The 15,786-nt window shown below is 46.8% G+C and overlaps 1 protein-coding gene across 5 annotated transcripts in view; it reads right to left on the bottom strand.

The window, feature by feature from the left end:
- The window catches only part of MLH3 (mutL homolog 3), a 252,031-nt gene that overhangs the window by 108,731 nt on the left and 127,514 nt on the right, over positions 1 to 15,786 (bottom strand). For 4 of the 5 annotated variants that reach the window (XR_011283805.1, XM_069638056.1, XM_069638055.1 and 1 more), the window contains 2 exons: positions 8,449 to 8,472; positions 3,871 to 3,949 (listed from right to left, as the gene is read on the bottom strand). Coding sequence is in view for 4 of the 5 variants with exons in the window: in XM_069638056.1 (XP_069494157.1) it covers positions 3,871 to 3,949; positions 8,449 to 8,472 (103 nt within the window). In the remaining variant the exon portion in view is untranslated. The remainder of the gene's footprint in view (positions 1 to 3,870; positions 3,950 to 8,448; positions 8,473 to 15,786) is intronic. The other variant, XM_069638058.1, reaches the window with a different exon arrangement.

Genomic DNA, 15,786 nt, shown 5'->3' with positions numbered 1-15,786 from the left:
CAGCTGAAAGTAGCTTTGCCTTCAGCTGCTACCAGGGCTAGTTGAGACTTTAAAAATTCGATAGTTATTTCATCCTATTTATGGCAATTATAACTTACCAACAGTGTAGAATTGTTGGCGATTCTAGCCATAAAAGCTGCCAAAGTCGATACCTTCCTCCCCATGTCATAGAGCTTCTTGCTCTCCTTATCTGGGGGAGCCTCTGTAGAGGCTAGTGGTGTCCCTGCTCTTTTACGGGTAGTTGTCACCACGAGCGAATCTGGCTTAAGCTGGCCCATGATGTAGAGCGGGTCAGACGGCACTAGGCGGAAAAGTTTCTTTATCTGCGGGTTTACTGCGGGATTGCTGAACCCTTATTTGGACAGACTGTAAAATTGGGATGAATTGAGTGGCAGCTTCTTTGTCTCCCAAAATGTCCTCCACAAAGTCCTTGTCCAGCTGTGTTTCTTATGTCTGGATAGCAAAGTGTTCAGCTGCTTTGATTAACATGTCACTATGGAGAGGCTGATTATCAACTTGCGAATCGGCCACTGGTGAGTCCTGATGAATTTGCGAGGCCAGGGTGTACACCTCTGCTTCCTCGTCATCATCATAACAATGATCAGATTGCTGATAGTCTTCATTATCACCTTTGGTGTCTGTATGGACGAGCTCTTTTAGCTGGGTGCTGGGAGCCTGAAGCGTGCCATGAAACAGGCCATGAAGCTGGAGGCTGGGAGCTGGAAACCTCAGTAGTAGGTGTACATTGAAAGTTTTGGTAAGCCTGGGGGTTTATTTCAAAGAAATTGGCCATGAAGGTCCTTCTTGTCATGACCCTGTCTATGTCTTATGCAGTCCATTGGGCTGAACTAGGAATGACACCAGGGTACTGGGGGACAGGGACTTGTCATAAGGGTGTAAAATGGCCCTGGGGTATGGATTGTGCCTTGTTCTGTAAAGCTTCAGTTAAAGAACCCTCCTCCTGTGGGACAGAGAGTGTTTCCCTAGAAGGGGTAGACTTGTCCTTATGAGACGTGTCCTTAACTCTAGAACTCTTGGAGGAGTGTTTCTTGGTGCGAGTAGCCTTAAGCAGGCTCTCAGGGACATGTTTTTCGACCCTACAGCCTATTGTGACAAATGATGTCGACTTTCGGTAGTGGGACGAACCGCTGCCTTGTATGCCGACGTTCAGCGCTAAGTCGATGTTTTAGGGGCGGCGTCTTTCGGTTTCCAGGGCCTGTCATTGGGTGATCGGGACCTCGAGTGCCCAGAGGACAGAGCTTCTGCAGACCTCCGCATTGACGCCGTACTTGGGCGTTTGGTCAACAGCGTCAACTCATCGCCCCAGGATGAGTGTTAAGTGGAGAGGTTAGTGGAAGTGCTCTTGCCGCCCGGTGTCGTCCCCGTAAGAGCTGCCGGCCTGTCTCTTAGGGTCAAGGGCCTGCACTTGGGAACCAGACTGTTAACTGTCGCCCTCGCCGTCCGAAAAGACGGCGACGCTACCATCACTGGACGCTCCTTCCACGTCAATGGCGGCCTCAGCATGCATTGTGTGATGGGCCCAGCGGCTGGTTTTACAGTCTTCGTTTTGAAGAGCTTGCAGGCTCGACAATGCCCCTCGTTGTGGTCGTGGTTCAGACACAAGTTGCACACTCTGAGTTTGTCTATCCACTGGAATTCTTTATTACACATGGGGCAGAATTTAAAATGGTGTTCTATCCATGTTTGGGAAAGGCAGCCAGGCGAGAAAGGGAATGGGTGGGAAAATGCATTGTACAATGACCGCCCCCTACTCTCCCTACTGTAAGAGCCTGGGCTCAGTGCAGCCTTCCAAGGCCAAAAGGGTCAGTCGAATCTTGAATTCGTCCGATGGCGCTATCTTCCACCACATCGATAAATTCATAAGCAAATGGCATTAGCCGAAATGGACCTCAGTGGTAATTGTCTGCTCACCATGGTGGAATGGGTACAGCAGACATCACACTAGGTATAGTATTACTGGCACGCCCTGTTGACGTCCCTTTTCGAGTTTCGAAAACAACAACTGTAATACTCCGCAGCTTCCACTAGATGTCAGCCTATACATAGCATTTGATCTCTCTCTCTCTCTCTCTCTCTCTCTCTCTCTCTCATATATATTATATATATATATATATTATATATATGCCACAGCTAAACATTACCAAAACATAATTCTCGCCCCACTGTTACCTCATCTTTGGCAACAAAAATCTCCAACGGGGAAATGTGCTACGGACGAGCTGGAGACTTGAGGGCCTATTAAGTAGTGTAACTTGCCTGGGCAAATAATTCATAAATACCCTCCATGAGTACTCACGGAACTCGCCATTGCATAGTAGTAGGATCTTACACGTTCCCAGTAGCAATATCCTGTTTCGGAGGATTACAGCTTTAAAGATTACCATTTTGCTGTATCCTCTTGTCTTGTTCCAGGTCCTCCAGTCCCATGAGGAAGAGCTTTAGAACTGCAAGAAGGAATTACTGAGATACAGTTGGAAAGGTAGTAGTTCCAGAGTGACTAAATCTATCTTGATGGCATCTAAAAAGGGAAGGGTCAAGGGGTCCCTGAAATTGTCATGTGTCTCAGCTTGGATTCCAAACAAAATGGATCAATCCTAGATCTGAAAAGAAATGGTGAGAACTAGATCACCATCACAGGTATCTCACTGGGAAACTTGATTTTGCACCCCAAGATTCAGAGACCCTGTGCAGTCTAACAAAGCCATTCTACCAAACGTGCAAAGCACATCAGGGACCAAATGTCAAAGGGGGGCTGATGTCTTCCTGTTTCCATGGACCCCATCATCTCAGGTGTGCATGAAATAAGGAACAGGCCATAAATCCAGTTTATGCACGATATCTACTAGGCTGCATCGAGAATCTGGTACATGCAGGAGACGGTGTGGGTGCTCCTTTATCCATATCTGTGGAGCGACCCCAGGCTGCCGAATTACTGGCAGGAGTTGGTTTGTGAAATACAATAGTCACAATTCAGTACTTCCACAAAGGCACAAGTTACTGCGCCTAGAGATGTAGGAGATCTGATCTTACACTACTGCTGGAAGCAAAGAAAGCAAACTGATGCTCCATGGAAATCTAAGCTGATGCTGGACTCATCCACATGTATCCAGGATTGTGGAATATGTTAGTTGATGAAAAGATCACTGTCTTCATGGCTACAGGATAGCGTTCCTACAATACACGCTAGAGGAAAATGATGGTCTAATATGCCCATCTAGATATAGAGCCGCACGGCTGTGGACAATATAGAAGAGCAAGACAACTTGGGATTTCAAATGTATTGACTTTTTCTTGAGAAGAGGTGGGGAACCTTTGTACTCTCAAAAGATATTGAACTCAGGGGTGGAAGGTGCTCTGCAAAGGGGTGAGACTTATGCTCCGATTATTTTTTTCTCATCTCTAGTGATCAATGAGTTCTACCTGCAGATTTACAACAAAAAGTATTAAATAAATAAATGTCCTGTGCCTGCAGTAGCTCCAAGCTACATTCCACTCTGCCCCTGCACTAAACTTTCATTCCACTATTTCGCTACCCATCACCACTATCTCAGATTTGTAGCCTAGCCAGCACTAGAACATTACACCACCAACCGTCACCACTCCATTCTCAATGCAACCATCTACCCAGCCTACCTATTCACCACTCACTCATATGTGTCCAACTATAAAAGCTCTAACTTTGCTGGCCACAAATGTCAGGACCTCTAATGTATCAATGTCTAGATTGTGTCACACCTCCCAAGTGATTGTTTTATCTTCCATGAATTGCAATCCAAATTCATTTGCGACTGGTCGATTGCAAATGTACTGTGCGGAGTGTAAACACAACACTTTATAAATATTACCAACCGTGGCATGCCTGGGAGGCCAACACCTTCATGACTGTTAGAGGAAGGACGCCTCGCACTCCGCCAGATGTCTGCAACATCTAAACAAAGAGCAGAGTGGCGTTACAGCTATAGGCACCGCACACACTCCATGAATGATACTGAAGTGGCTCAGTACCTCAGCATAAGGCAAAATCGAATAATCCACACCATCAAAAATGATTTGTATTCAGAAGACCTGCCAACCATGACAAAAGGAGAGCGCTCGTCCAGCCCCATGATTATCCATCAAAAATAAAGGGTTAAAAGCACAAACATGGCACAAATCAAATAAGGACAGCATATGCCTTACTGCACAATCATAATAAAAGCATGAAGATCAACAATTTTGCATAAAAGAATTTTTAAAACTTACCATAAAACACCAGGAGCTGCTCTGAAACACAAAATAAATCAGCCTGTGCTACAATACACTTGCATTGTTAAGGCCCTGTCCCCTGATCGGTCCCAAGATTTGGTTCTTTTTCTTATTGGCCGGGCACGCCCAAGCACTGTATTAGTTCTTAGAAGTGGGAGATTACACGGTTTAGTGTGCCGGCCATGCCCAAGATCAGCAACTCCTTTCCCATCAGAATGAAAATAACAATCTACAAGCCAACGAGACCCCTCAGGTCAACCAACGAAATCCGCCTGGAACTAAAACCTTACGTCAAGAAAAAACTCAGAGGCACCGCCTTCTACCACTTAGCCGCAAAAACCTGGACCAACATCCCAAAAGAAATAAGGCACACCAAAGATCACCTTAAATTCAGAAAATTACTAAAAACCTGGCTCTTCAACACCAGAGACTAAAACCGAAACAGTAGGACAAACGACTAAACGGGAAAGGGCATTGACAAGCACCGAGAACCGACTGAGAAGCACTCAGGGCACCGGGAGGGGTGACGCCAGACAGAGTGGTGCACATGCGAGACCCATGGAGACGGAGGCAACAACCCCAGCCAATCCTTACCATCCCCTACCGCCCGTATAGCTACAACTAGGTACCACTGGGTTGTGGAACTGGCGAGATACCACCAATCACCACACTAACTGAGATATGGACACCTGCAAGTGCACTAGCGAAGTGGGTGGGGGTGAGGAACATGCAAGGTTGTTGACGGAACAGGCGGAAGAGGCAGCAAGATGGTCAAGGGGCCTTGAATACAAAACGGGCACGAACCTCCAGAGGCACATGGTGCCCAAGCACCCCATCAAGCGAGATTACGCAAGCCCAACTGGTCAATTCAGGATAGAGATGCCAACTAACCGATACCACTAACAATTTCCTCCTCTGCATACACCTCTCAAACTCCAAACCAAACTCAACCACAAACCTCCAGCACAACAAACCGCACAAACTTCACCACACTACAACAACAAAACAATAAACACACATAGATTCGCACATCAGTACACAACGACTACCGGCTGCATACACCCCAGGCCCAGCCGACGGACCCACCGGGCTGAGGCTGCCAACAGCACATCACTGCTCTCTTGCACTTTTCCAGCCTCCACCCACTAACTCACCTGCCCTCCCTCTTTCAGAGCCGCCAGAGCGCCAGGGGACCGCTCCGGTGGTGATAGTGCGCGGTACAAATGTCCTTTAACATTAACATCAGGGTACTGCTATTTTGGCCAAGCAGCAGCAGGACATGTTCTGCACTACTGGAGATGTTTATTTGGACGAGCAGTGGCCTTTAGCTTTTTTGTTAGAAATCCATTCACTTCTCCAGCTAAACCCGCAACTCTAAGGTTTCCTTTTTCAACCGCTTCAAAAAAGGCAATGTTAGGAAATACCCATTACGATAGGGAAAGGAGGGGCGGTATGGAAAAGTGCTAGTGGGAGCCTGGGAGTGAAGCCCAAGGGGAACCAGAGACGAGGCCACTGGCTAAGTGCTTGGGCGGAGGAAGCCCAAGGGTGGGATGCACAGCCGCCAGGCAGAGGGGCCCAAAAGGGCAGTGCTAGGGAGCGTGGAGGGTGCTCATGTTGACTGGGTAGAGGGCTTGACAACCTGTGGGATGCATCGCCATCAGCAAGAGGTAGAGAAAAGCAGAGTTTTTACAAGTTTCCAGAACTTAAGGTGGTCCAGCTCGAGTTTAAGAGGGGCAGGGTGGCAGTTCCAAAGGCAGGCACCAGCCGAAGAGGGAGACCTGCCCCCCACGTGCTGCTTGAAGAAGTGTTTGACAAGCAGAAAGTTGGAGTTAAAGGAGCGGAGGGCAGGGATTTATTTAGGGAGGGATAGTCTGAGATAGCTTGGTCCCAGGCCCAGAAAGCCTTGAGGATGTTGCAGAGGGTCTTGAATTTGATCCTCGTGGCCACTGGGCTAGTAAGTCACCGAGGAGAAGTTATGAGGTAGAGGTTAAGAAGGAGGAGGTGAGGTTAGCCCATTCAGAGAGGAAGAGAGGGATAGGGCCAGGGGACCTGTAGATGGTAGCGAGGGTGAGTGAGAGAGTGGCCGAGACCCCAAGCCTACAGACGATGCATTCAAATGAGGTTTAGGCTTGAGTAGGTATGATAGAGGCAGTGACCCACTCAGGAAAAATCAGGCCCATTCCACCGCTGGGCTGGTTGGGCCTGGGTTTGCAGAGGAGTTTCTAGCCCTCCAGAAGGACCATGTCAATAGCAGTGACAGAGCTGGCATTGAACTACATCTCGTAAGGGCGAGAACGTTGAGGTCAAAGTCTTCAAGAAGGAGACAGATTTCAGAGGAGTGTTTGACAACAGAGCGAGTGTTCAGGGTGGCTAAGTGAAGCTTGTTACCATCTTTGAAAGTTTTCTGAGGGGAGGTAAAGTGGCGTGGTACTCCCGTCGGGGGTGGTGGAGTGGTTAGAGAGGAGGAAGGAGGGGTAGCAGGAGAGAGTTAATGAGCGAGGGCAGGCGCCGGTCAAGAAGAAGGAGAGTAGGTTGAGAACCTTGAGCCATGATAGTGCCATTGTGATAGACATTAATGATGCACCTATAGGATGAGAAGTTTTCCAAGATTACTTCCCATCTAGTGCCACCATTAATGGTGGTAGAGGAGTAGTGGAGAGTGTGGTGACCAAGTGGGGAGTCCATAGGTCCAAGGAGGGCACAAAAAAGAGGATGTCAGTAATAGTTTGCCTGGATGTAGCATTGAGGTAGGTGTCAGCAATAGAAGGCCTGGTTTAGAGGCCAGGACAGTTCTTTTAAGCTTTTTTCTTCCAGACTTTGTGAGAGAGATAGGATAGGTGATAGAGCAGCAGTTAGAACAGAGAGAGGAGATAAAGAGCGCCATGTGAGTGGTGGGGGAGGGAGGAGGGGAAGACGGACAGGGGGACCTGCACAGTGCACGAAAAGGAAGAGAAAGTCAAGCAGAAGCGGCCATGATTGAAAGGCCTCAAAGGGCTCACTGGAGGGGCTCCATACGGTTCGGAGCTACAGGCAAGATGTGAGCCCTGCTGAGAAAGATGCTGAACAGGCCCAGGCAGAGCCTGTCAAGACCCTTAAATGCGGCCCTTGAAATGGGGGCCAGGGTTCGCCTACAGGCTTTGTTTATGCGGTGGACCAATCAGCTCTGCGTCCAGACAGAGAAGGAAGGGACAAAGTTAAACAGAAGCGGTCATGATGGCCTCACCAGGCCCAGTGGAGGGGATCCATGCGGTCCAGAGCTGCAGGCAAGATGCGAGCCCTGCTGAGGAAGATGCTTTAGCAGTCTCCTGAAATGTTGTGTCATTCAAAAGTAAGAGAAAGTAAAACAGAGTATTTTTATTATGTAGAAATTCCCTTGTTTCTGGAGAGGTGACCCATTCTTCCCAGAATGCTTTTTGAAGATCTCAGAAAAGTGAGGTCCCTCAGGTGATTAAATCTATGTCTTTACTTTAGGTACATCTCTCAAGGAAGCCCCATGCAAGAGAAATGTTGCTGTTTCTTAGATTAGAGGTCCACCACCTCATCATGCATAGTGGCTTGTTGTACAATGTTTTGCAATGAGACACACAGTGGGAATGGACTTCTCATGCTGCCAAACGGTAGGCATATGGCAGTACTTCAGAGATTTTCTTGTCAAATAACTTGTCAAGGTTGATACATCGGGCACCTTTAAATTTGATATTAGCTTTTATTTGCATCTGAGTGGTGCGTCTTAGCTTTTCAGGTGGCCCGGAACACAGGCGTGAATTGGCAGTATAGCTCTTGCTACCTTAAGGTTTAACACAGCACAAGTGCTTTTTGGTCTCACTTATCTTGCTTCAGGTGACAGATCATCCTGTTCGGCATCACATCTTCTAGTACCTTCCTCTGGCATAGAAACAGAAACAGGTCTCTTTATTTAAATAAAAAAAAAAAAAAAAAAAAAAAAAAAGCCGACTAACATGATGGAAGCATAGAGCAGAGTTACCACTCTCGGATCTGTGAACCTGGGCTTCTACCTCTATTGAAGTGATGGAACACCTACTGGTGTTAATAAGAGTAACTTCTGCTTTACTTTGACCTGGCAAAGCCCAATCCTGCAACACATCGCATTATTATCACAAATTCCCACAGTATGTCACACAGCATCAGGTCCACCACATCAAGCATGACGATTTGACATACCTCAATTTCCTCTCGAATTAACTCCTGTAATAAAGAAAAACAACAAATGCATTGTTAAGTTGGATTTATTGCAACAGGAAACCAAATCACCTCTTAAGCAGGTGCAGGAACCAGGATAAACAGAACAAGCCCTGAATCTATACAAGTACAGTAAATCATTAAGAGCTCCATAAAACAAAAGCCTTTAGGGTTAAGTGCCGCTCTGAAAGATATCAAGGATGGGGGGTTTTAGATTCTCAGTGTCACAGTGCTTCACCGGTGATGGACAACGACAGAAAGGGGTAAAGTTGCTTACTTGTAATCAGAGTTCTTCTAAAAATGAATCTCCATTAACACCAACATATCTCTGCCTGTGTATGGGATTCAGGAAAACTTTTTATCAGGAGTTTTCTCACGAAACATCTCAAACGTGTGACGGCGGTTTTACTTTTATCCTTATGGCAATCACATTTTACTTTTTTAAACTTTACTTAGTTTTAACTTAAAGTCCTGGACAGAATATATATTTTGGGTTTTGATTCCTTCCCTCCTTACTAGAAATTATGCTAAGAAAAGCAGGTAGATGTGCAGAGAATGCCGAGTCCAAGAAACATTGCATGCTCTTTTTGTGGGTGCCAGGGTTCATATTGCCCTAGAATGTAAGAATTAGCAGGTCCAAAGAATTATGGTTACAATAAGATCAGTTATAGAGTTAAAATATATACCAATATCTACATCTGAAACGGGTATTGCCTTTCTACTTCCTGCAAATCATTTTACTCCCAACTTGAAAAATATAGAATAAACCACTGCCACTTAAACATCTTATCTGGAACCCTGGCTTCTCGGCAAGTTAAATTAATGGCAACTATGAAAACCACTTTCCAAGAAAGATGTTGTAGGTACTATTTGGTCATTGGTTCCAAAAAAGTGCAAATGTGCAAAGTACCACAGCCTGCATTTTGCTAATCCTCAGGGCCAAGTGTTGACGAATTTAACTCACCAGGAAACAAGGGTCTCTCGAGAGTGGCTGCACACACTTCTTAAGAGATCTGTAGCAATGTAATTCCCTAAAGTCGCTTAATCTGTGATTGAACAATCTCCACATCCATCTGTCATGCTGATTTAATTTCTGATAAAATGACCAGTTTATGCTGCAGCATGACTCAATATGTGGGCACTCTTACCCCCATTTACTATCCAATCTACCAGCCCAGACATTTGATATTTCATTATCCATCAGTAAGGTATTACTCACCATCAAAGAATGCATGCCTTTGTGATCCCCTTTGGACAAGACCGGATGGTCTTGGTCAAGTGCAGAGGCCGAGTCTGAGTCTGCAGTTAGGTCTTTAGACTGAATCTCATATCTGCGAGAAACTCGGTAGAGATCCCACTCGTCAATTTTGTAGGCATCCTATCTAAAGAGTATGCTTTCACATGTTGTACAGCTGCAAGGTGGCAGATAGACTCACTCTACGAAAAGGTCTTCGACTTCATTTCTCTCCTTTTTTCAAGCTAGTACCTGAAGGTGTAAGGTCTACTTTCATAAGAAATCAGAGTGTCCTGAATTGCCTGACGGACTATGTGAGATCCACACTGAAAGGAAGATGTTAGATAAAAGTGGCAGCAGAAGAGTCGCTTGTTATAAATTCACTCTCTTCAACATTTTCTTTTTCTTATAAAAACCAAAAAGGTTTGGTGAAGTCATCATGAATTTGCACAATTCCAGTGTAGGACCTCCCGAAAATGCTAGGAGGAGCGTGAATGGGAGAGAGCGACATTGGTGAGGAGGTGCCATCTTCAGAAGGCGCCCTGCGCAATGTCACTCTTTTACAGGGGACATTTGGATATAGATGCAAATATTGGCCACAAGAAAGATGACGAAGTCTCTTTCAAATACTAGTAGTCTCAAGTCAATGAGACAGGAGATGGTTATTTTTCTTAGGATCTGCTGCCTTGAGGTGAGATCTACCTTTCATGAAAGGAGAGGGCATACTTTATTTATTGGGTATTTACAATGCGCCTATACACCAAATGGTGTTTCAAGGCGCAACAAGACAAGGCAGTTGGGGGGGGGGAAACAGGGATGAAGAATAACAACAACAGTCCTACTAGGCCTTGTGTCATTCGGATCATCCAAGTTCAGTGACAAGAAGTGCAGAGAAGAGGGGGTGGGGGAAGTGCCCATCAGCGCGGAATATGCGAATGTTAAGGAGGGAAAGGAAGTGCAGGTCGGAATGCAGCGCGCGCAAGTGCTGGGGGGCGGGGAGAGGTCCCTGGGCTAGGCGAGTGCTATGGGGAGGTCAGGTGGATAAGTGCCTGGGGAATGAAGAGAGTGCAGGGGAAAGAAGGTCCACGTGCTAAGTGTGAGGACTGGGCTGGATTGGCTCAATAGGGGCGCAAGCCCAGCCAGGCTAGTGCAGGGGCAGGTGTATGTTGAGGGGGAGTGAGCGGGGTGAGGAGAGAAGGGGCTCATGGGAGAAAAGTGCTGGGATAGACTGGGCGAGGAGGACCTGGTGCCCTGTATGAATCATAATGAACCCGGCGGCCAGTGAGAAGCGGCACAGGACATTATTAGCAGGGGAGGGGAGAGGGAAGGAAGAAGAGAAAAGGAGGGTGTTCAGAAGCTTCCAGAACTTAAGGAGATCCGGCTCAAGACTGAGTGGGGCAGGGAGGCCATTCCAGAGGGAGGCTCCTGTGGAAGAGACCGAGCTATCCCCCAATCTCTGCTTAGAAAAGCATCTGATCTACAGAGAATTGGAGCTAGAAGACTGAAGGGCACTGGCAGGGAGGTATTTCAGGAGAGAGAGTTGGATGTAGCGGGATCCCAGGCCCCAGAAAGCCTTGTGGATGATGCAGAGGGTCTTGAACTTGATGCTTGCAGCAACCGGGAGCCAGTGAAGAGATTTTAAGGCTAGAGAGATGTGGTCCCTTAGCTTGAGGCCAAGGATAAGTCTCGCAGTCCTATTCTGGATTAGTTGAATGGGTCGAAGGGAGGATTTAGGTAGATTGAGGAAGAGGTTGTTGCAGTAGTCCAGCCTAGAGAAAACCAGAGCTCTGGAGGGATTGAATTTCTGGGGGAAGGCGAGGAAAGGGAGACTGCCTCAGAGGAGGTGCAGCTGAAAGTGGGCCTTCTTGGCAAGGTTTGTGATGTGAGGAAATGAGAAAGAGGAGTTGAAGGTGACACCAAGTTCTTTTGCATCACAAGAGGGTGAGGGAAGGGAGCCCATTGAGGGCCAACCAAGGATAGATGGGAGCCCTCTTTCATGGAAACAAGCTATCTCTTGCCCTAGATTTCAGGTTCTAGTGGAGAATTCATCAACAATTGAGCAGGTGTCCATATCATCATGCATTTTCTGTGCAGCTAATGCTCATGCATATTCTTCTGCCCACGATTTATTTTACATTTCTTATACATTCTCCTTCTTTTCTGCCAAAGCAAGCATTATGCAGTGTCTAGAGCAGGATTTACCTGGGCTCGCTTTGTACTCTTTTGAAAGAGAAATAGCCTTTTACTAGTAGCTACAATACCAACAGCTGGGAATGCAAGCTGGTGACCCCTAAAATTAGTGCCAAAACTATGGAAGAAAATCATGACATATCAGAGTAAAAAAACATTCAAATGAGGATACAACTGCATGCAACAGAATCTAAGGTCGAAGCCTGGAGAATTAGGATGACTAGAAGCAGCAGAAGGCACGATGAGCAGATTAGATAGGGAGACCAGAAGTACCCAATAATGCACCAGAGGAAGGGGAATAAAAAGGCACAGGATGATTAGCACGAAGACTATGGAGAATGAGGACCATTGTGACACATCAGCTAACACACCCAGTGTCTAAGCACGAATCCAGAACTCCATTTCAAAAGACAACCTGGAAGGAATTTGTAGCATCTTGCTTTAGGAAGGCGTCATATAAGATAGAATAGATGCCAGGTGCCATCTAGAGTTGGGCACCGTCACAGAGTTGACTGGGACCAAGAAATAGGCCAGGACCATATATTCACATCAAACTTTCAGAGACGTAATTACAAAAAGGGGCCAACTTAAAGTAGAAACAGGATCTTCCCAAACTAATAAATATAATAATGGCTCTTCTAGGCTGAACTGGTCCTCTCTGCCTCTGAAAGGGCTCTAACATCTCCTCCTGAGTGACTCCAGGATCTTGGCCCTTCCCAGCCTCTCGACTGTCCTTACCAGTCTTTACAGTTTACTAAGGAAATCTGTCCACCTCCCCAGGTCCCTGCCCGTTGCATGCTCTAGGGTTTCTCAAGCGCTTCTTTAGCTGATGGGCTCATTGCGGGCTTTCAGGGTTCTCATACTCCAAAACGTGTACTATATAATCCAGATCATAATCGAGTCTCTGGACAGGTCAGAGGGAGTAGCCAGTGGGTATAGCTGGAGAAGTATTGTTTTAGGCCTTCTCTAACCAAGGCTATACATTTTCTGACTGTATGGGAATGCAGGATTGAAGTGACCTTGTAACACTGTATCCTCATCATAATGGGACTGCTCTATTGGAAGACAATGAGTTGGTAACTTAATCTCATACACTGATATATCCGTTGTCGGAAAACATTTATCAAGTGTGGTTCTCTTGAGCACTCGCAGATAAAACCCAGGGTGAAAGGTGTGCACTTACAATATTGCAATATTGTATAAAGCGTGGGTCTCCAGGGTTCCCGGAATGTCTTGCCTAGGGCTTTGAAGTGGCCCATCTGAGTTGAGTTTTAACAGCATCAGTCCCCTTGGCTCACAGGATCTCTACCTTTATTTCTAACTTTCAGTGTTATGCGGATGACACGCAGCTCTCCTTCAGGCTACCCTCAGCCTCCGCCTCGCTCATCCTTGACTGTCTATCCGCAATTCAGTGTTGGTGTGCTGCTAACGACCTCTGCCTGAATACCAGTAAGACCAATCATACTCGGTGGGAGCCCCGCTCCCGCTTTCCCACTCTCACACTGGCCGGCCTCCCTTGGCCCTGCACCCTCACGTATCAATCATCTTCAAATCCACACTCTCCTTTTCTCCCATCTCAGACATCTCCCAAAAGTCCAACTACCAACTGCACCTCCTCAGAGGTATTCTACCTTTTCTCACCTTCCCCCAGAGGCTCACCACCTCGCGAGCCCTGGTTCACTCTAGGCTGGACTATTGCAACAGTCTCTTTCTCAATCTTCCTACTTCTACTCTAGGATAAAGTTCAAGACCCTCTGCATAATCCACAAGGCTTTCGGGGCCCGCACTTTCTACAACGCTCTCTTCCTAAATACTCTCCCTCTAGAGTCCTCCGCTCGTCCCCCAACTCTCTGGGGGTGAGTCGCTTTTACAAACAGAGATTTGTGGGTAGATCTCTATCCTCTGCAGGTGACTCCCTCTGCAACAGCCTCCCTGCCTCTCTCCGTCTTGAGCCGGAGCACCTTAAGTTCCGGAAACTCCTCAAGACCTTCGTTTTCTGTTCCTCCTCCTCTCTCCCTCTCCCCTGCTAACTTCCGTTCTTTTTCTCTCCACCCTCCTCCTCCCCATCTCTGTTCAGTTTTTGCTGACTGGTTGCCTTGTTCGCCTCCAGAGCCTTACAGGTGCCAGGCTCCCCCGCCAGTCTTTTGCACTTGCTTCCTGGCCACTGCACTATGTTTCGTCATTACTGCACTTTCAGTTTACGCTCCATGACCGGGGCAACCTCTCTGCACTTAACCCAGGGCCCTGCTGGACTGGACTCATTTGTTCCCCCATCCCACCCCACCTTCCTTGCACCTCCGTCTGTATGCATGCATGACCTAAATGTACTAGGACTAGGTAGTTTGTCTGTCCTGTGCCCCCAAACCCCCCTTTTTTTGCCCCCCTTCCTACCTTGTTTGCTACTGTAACACTTCATGCACTTGCACTAGGAAAAATGTTGTCGGTCTAGTATGCTAGTTTTTCTGTTAGATCATTCAGAATCTTCAAGGCCTAAGAATGATTACTGTATTCCCTTGCCCCCTTCCCGCCTTGAAGCACTTGGAAGCGAAGCACTTGGAAGCGATCCACCCGTGTTTAAGCACTGTATAAATAGACAATTACAATCCAATCAAAAATACTGGTCAGTGTGAATTAAAGTGACTTGTATTGACAGGAGGTATTTCTCTCTTCTAGCATTTCGGGTCTGCTTAGGGAGAGCTTAAGGCTCTTTCAATTGGGGACGGGGAGCACTACAACAACTGCTCCACATAGCCTTACTGGAGTGGCGGAGAGGGCCATAGGTGCTAGTACTGTCCTGCCCTGATTTACTAGGAGGCTGGGGTCCTGCACTGACTTCCTGCGACTGTCCGGCCCTGATCTACCAGGGTGGAAGTGGGCCCTGAACTGAACCTCTGTTAATGTTCACTGCCCTGTCAACCAGGAGATAATCCCCAGCTCCATCATCGCATGGCTCTGGGAGGCATCCGGCCACCCATCTGAGTCACACCCTTGGTCTTCAGAACCAGGTAGTGGACCCACAGTTCCAAACTTCAATGTCGCCATCACATTCCTTAGTTTCGCAATGGTAGTGCCTTGCCTTCTTAACTGAATCAGTGAATCCTCCAGCTTGCTAAATAAACAGTGATCAGGCTACAGATGTTTAGGCTCTTCCACAAAGGAAGCCCAAATGTCTTTCCCTTCTCCATCAGTGCCACAATGCGGAATATCAGGCAAGAAATGCGACAGTCAGAAGATCTCTTAAAATGGCGAGACAATTTAATGTGTTAAAGGGTGCACAGTGAGAATGCCTACCAGGCATTTTTATCAAAGAATTCAGCAGAAGCTGCTGCAAGCATAAAACAGTACCTTGTTTGGAACAATCTTTCAAAAGGTCTAAAACTGCAGGACATTAAATATCTGTTGAGCAGCGCTACATGTGGACTCCCGCACTTGATGAGGCGTGTAAGAATCCGAAGATGGCCTCACGGATGAGGTAGCTCGAAGCTTCCAACCCTTTCACCTACTGGCTTGGGAGGAAGTTGCATAAAATGCCAACCATCTGTTAGGCCGTTTTTTATGGTATATAGTTTTCATCTCAACATTGTTAATCGAAAGCCTTTTCATCGAAAAATGTTCATTGAAAGATTTTTCCATCGAAAATATCTTCCAATGAAATGTTTTTTTTTTCAAATAGATGTATGTATTTCTGGGTGGGGGAAAAGGTTAAATAGATGTATGTATTTTTGAGTGGGGGAAAGGGTTAATTTTGAACAGGGGGGTTTGGGGTGGGACCAGGGGGACCCCCCTAACCCCCAATAAAATAAAAAAATGACTCCAGTTCTGGAAATTAAGTTAGAGGGAGCTGTCTAGTGCTGAAGTACAGTGTAACTGTATGGAATTTGTTTCAGCACTGGACA

Source organism: Ambystoma mexicanum, chromosome 14, assembly GCF_040938575.1.
Source record: "Ambystoma mexicanum isolate Mex_15411 chromosome 14, UKY_AmexF1_1, whole genome shotgun sequence".
Lineage (NCBI taxonomy): Eukaryota > Metazoa > Chordata > Amphibia > Caudata > Ambystomatidae > Ambystoma > Ambystoma mexicanum.
The sequence above is the reverse complement of the archived record's forward strand: the minus strand, read 5'-3'. Positions and strand labels throughout refer to the sequence as shown.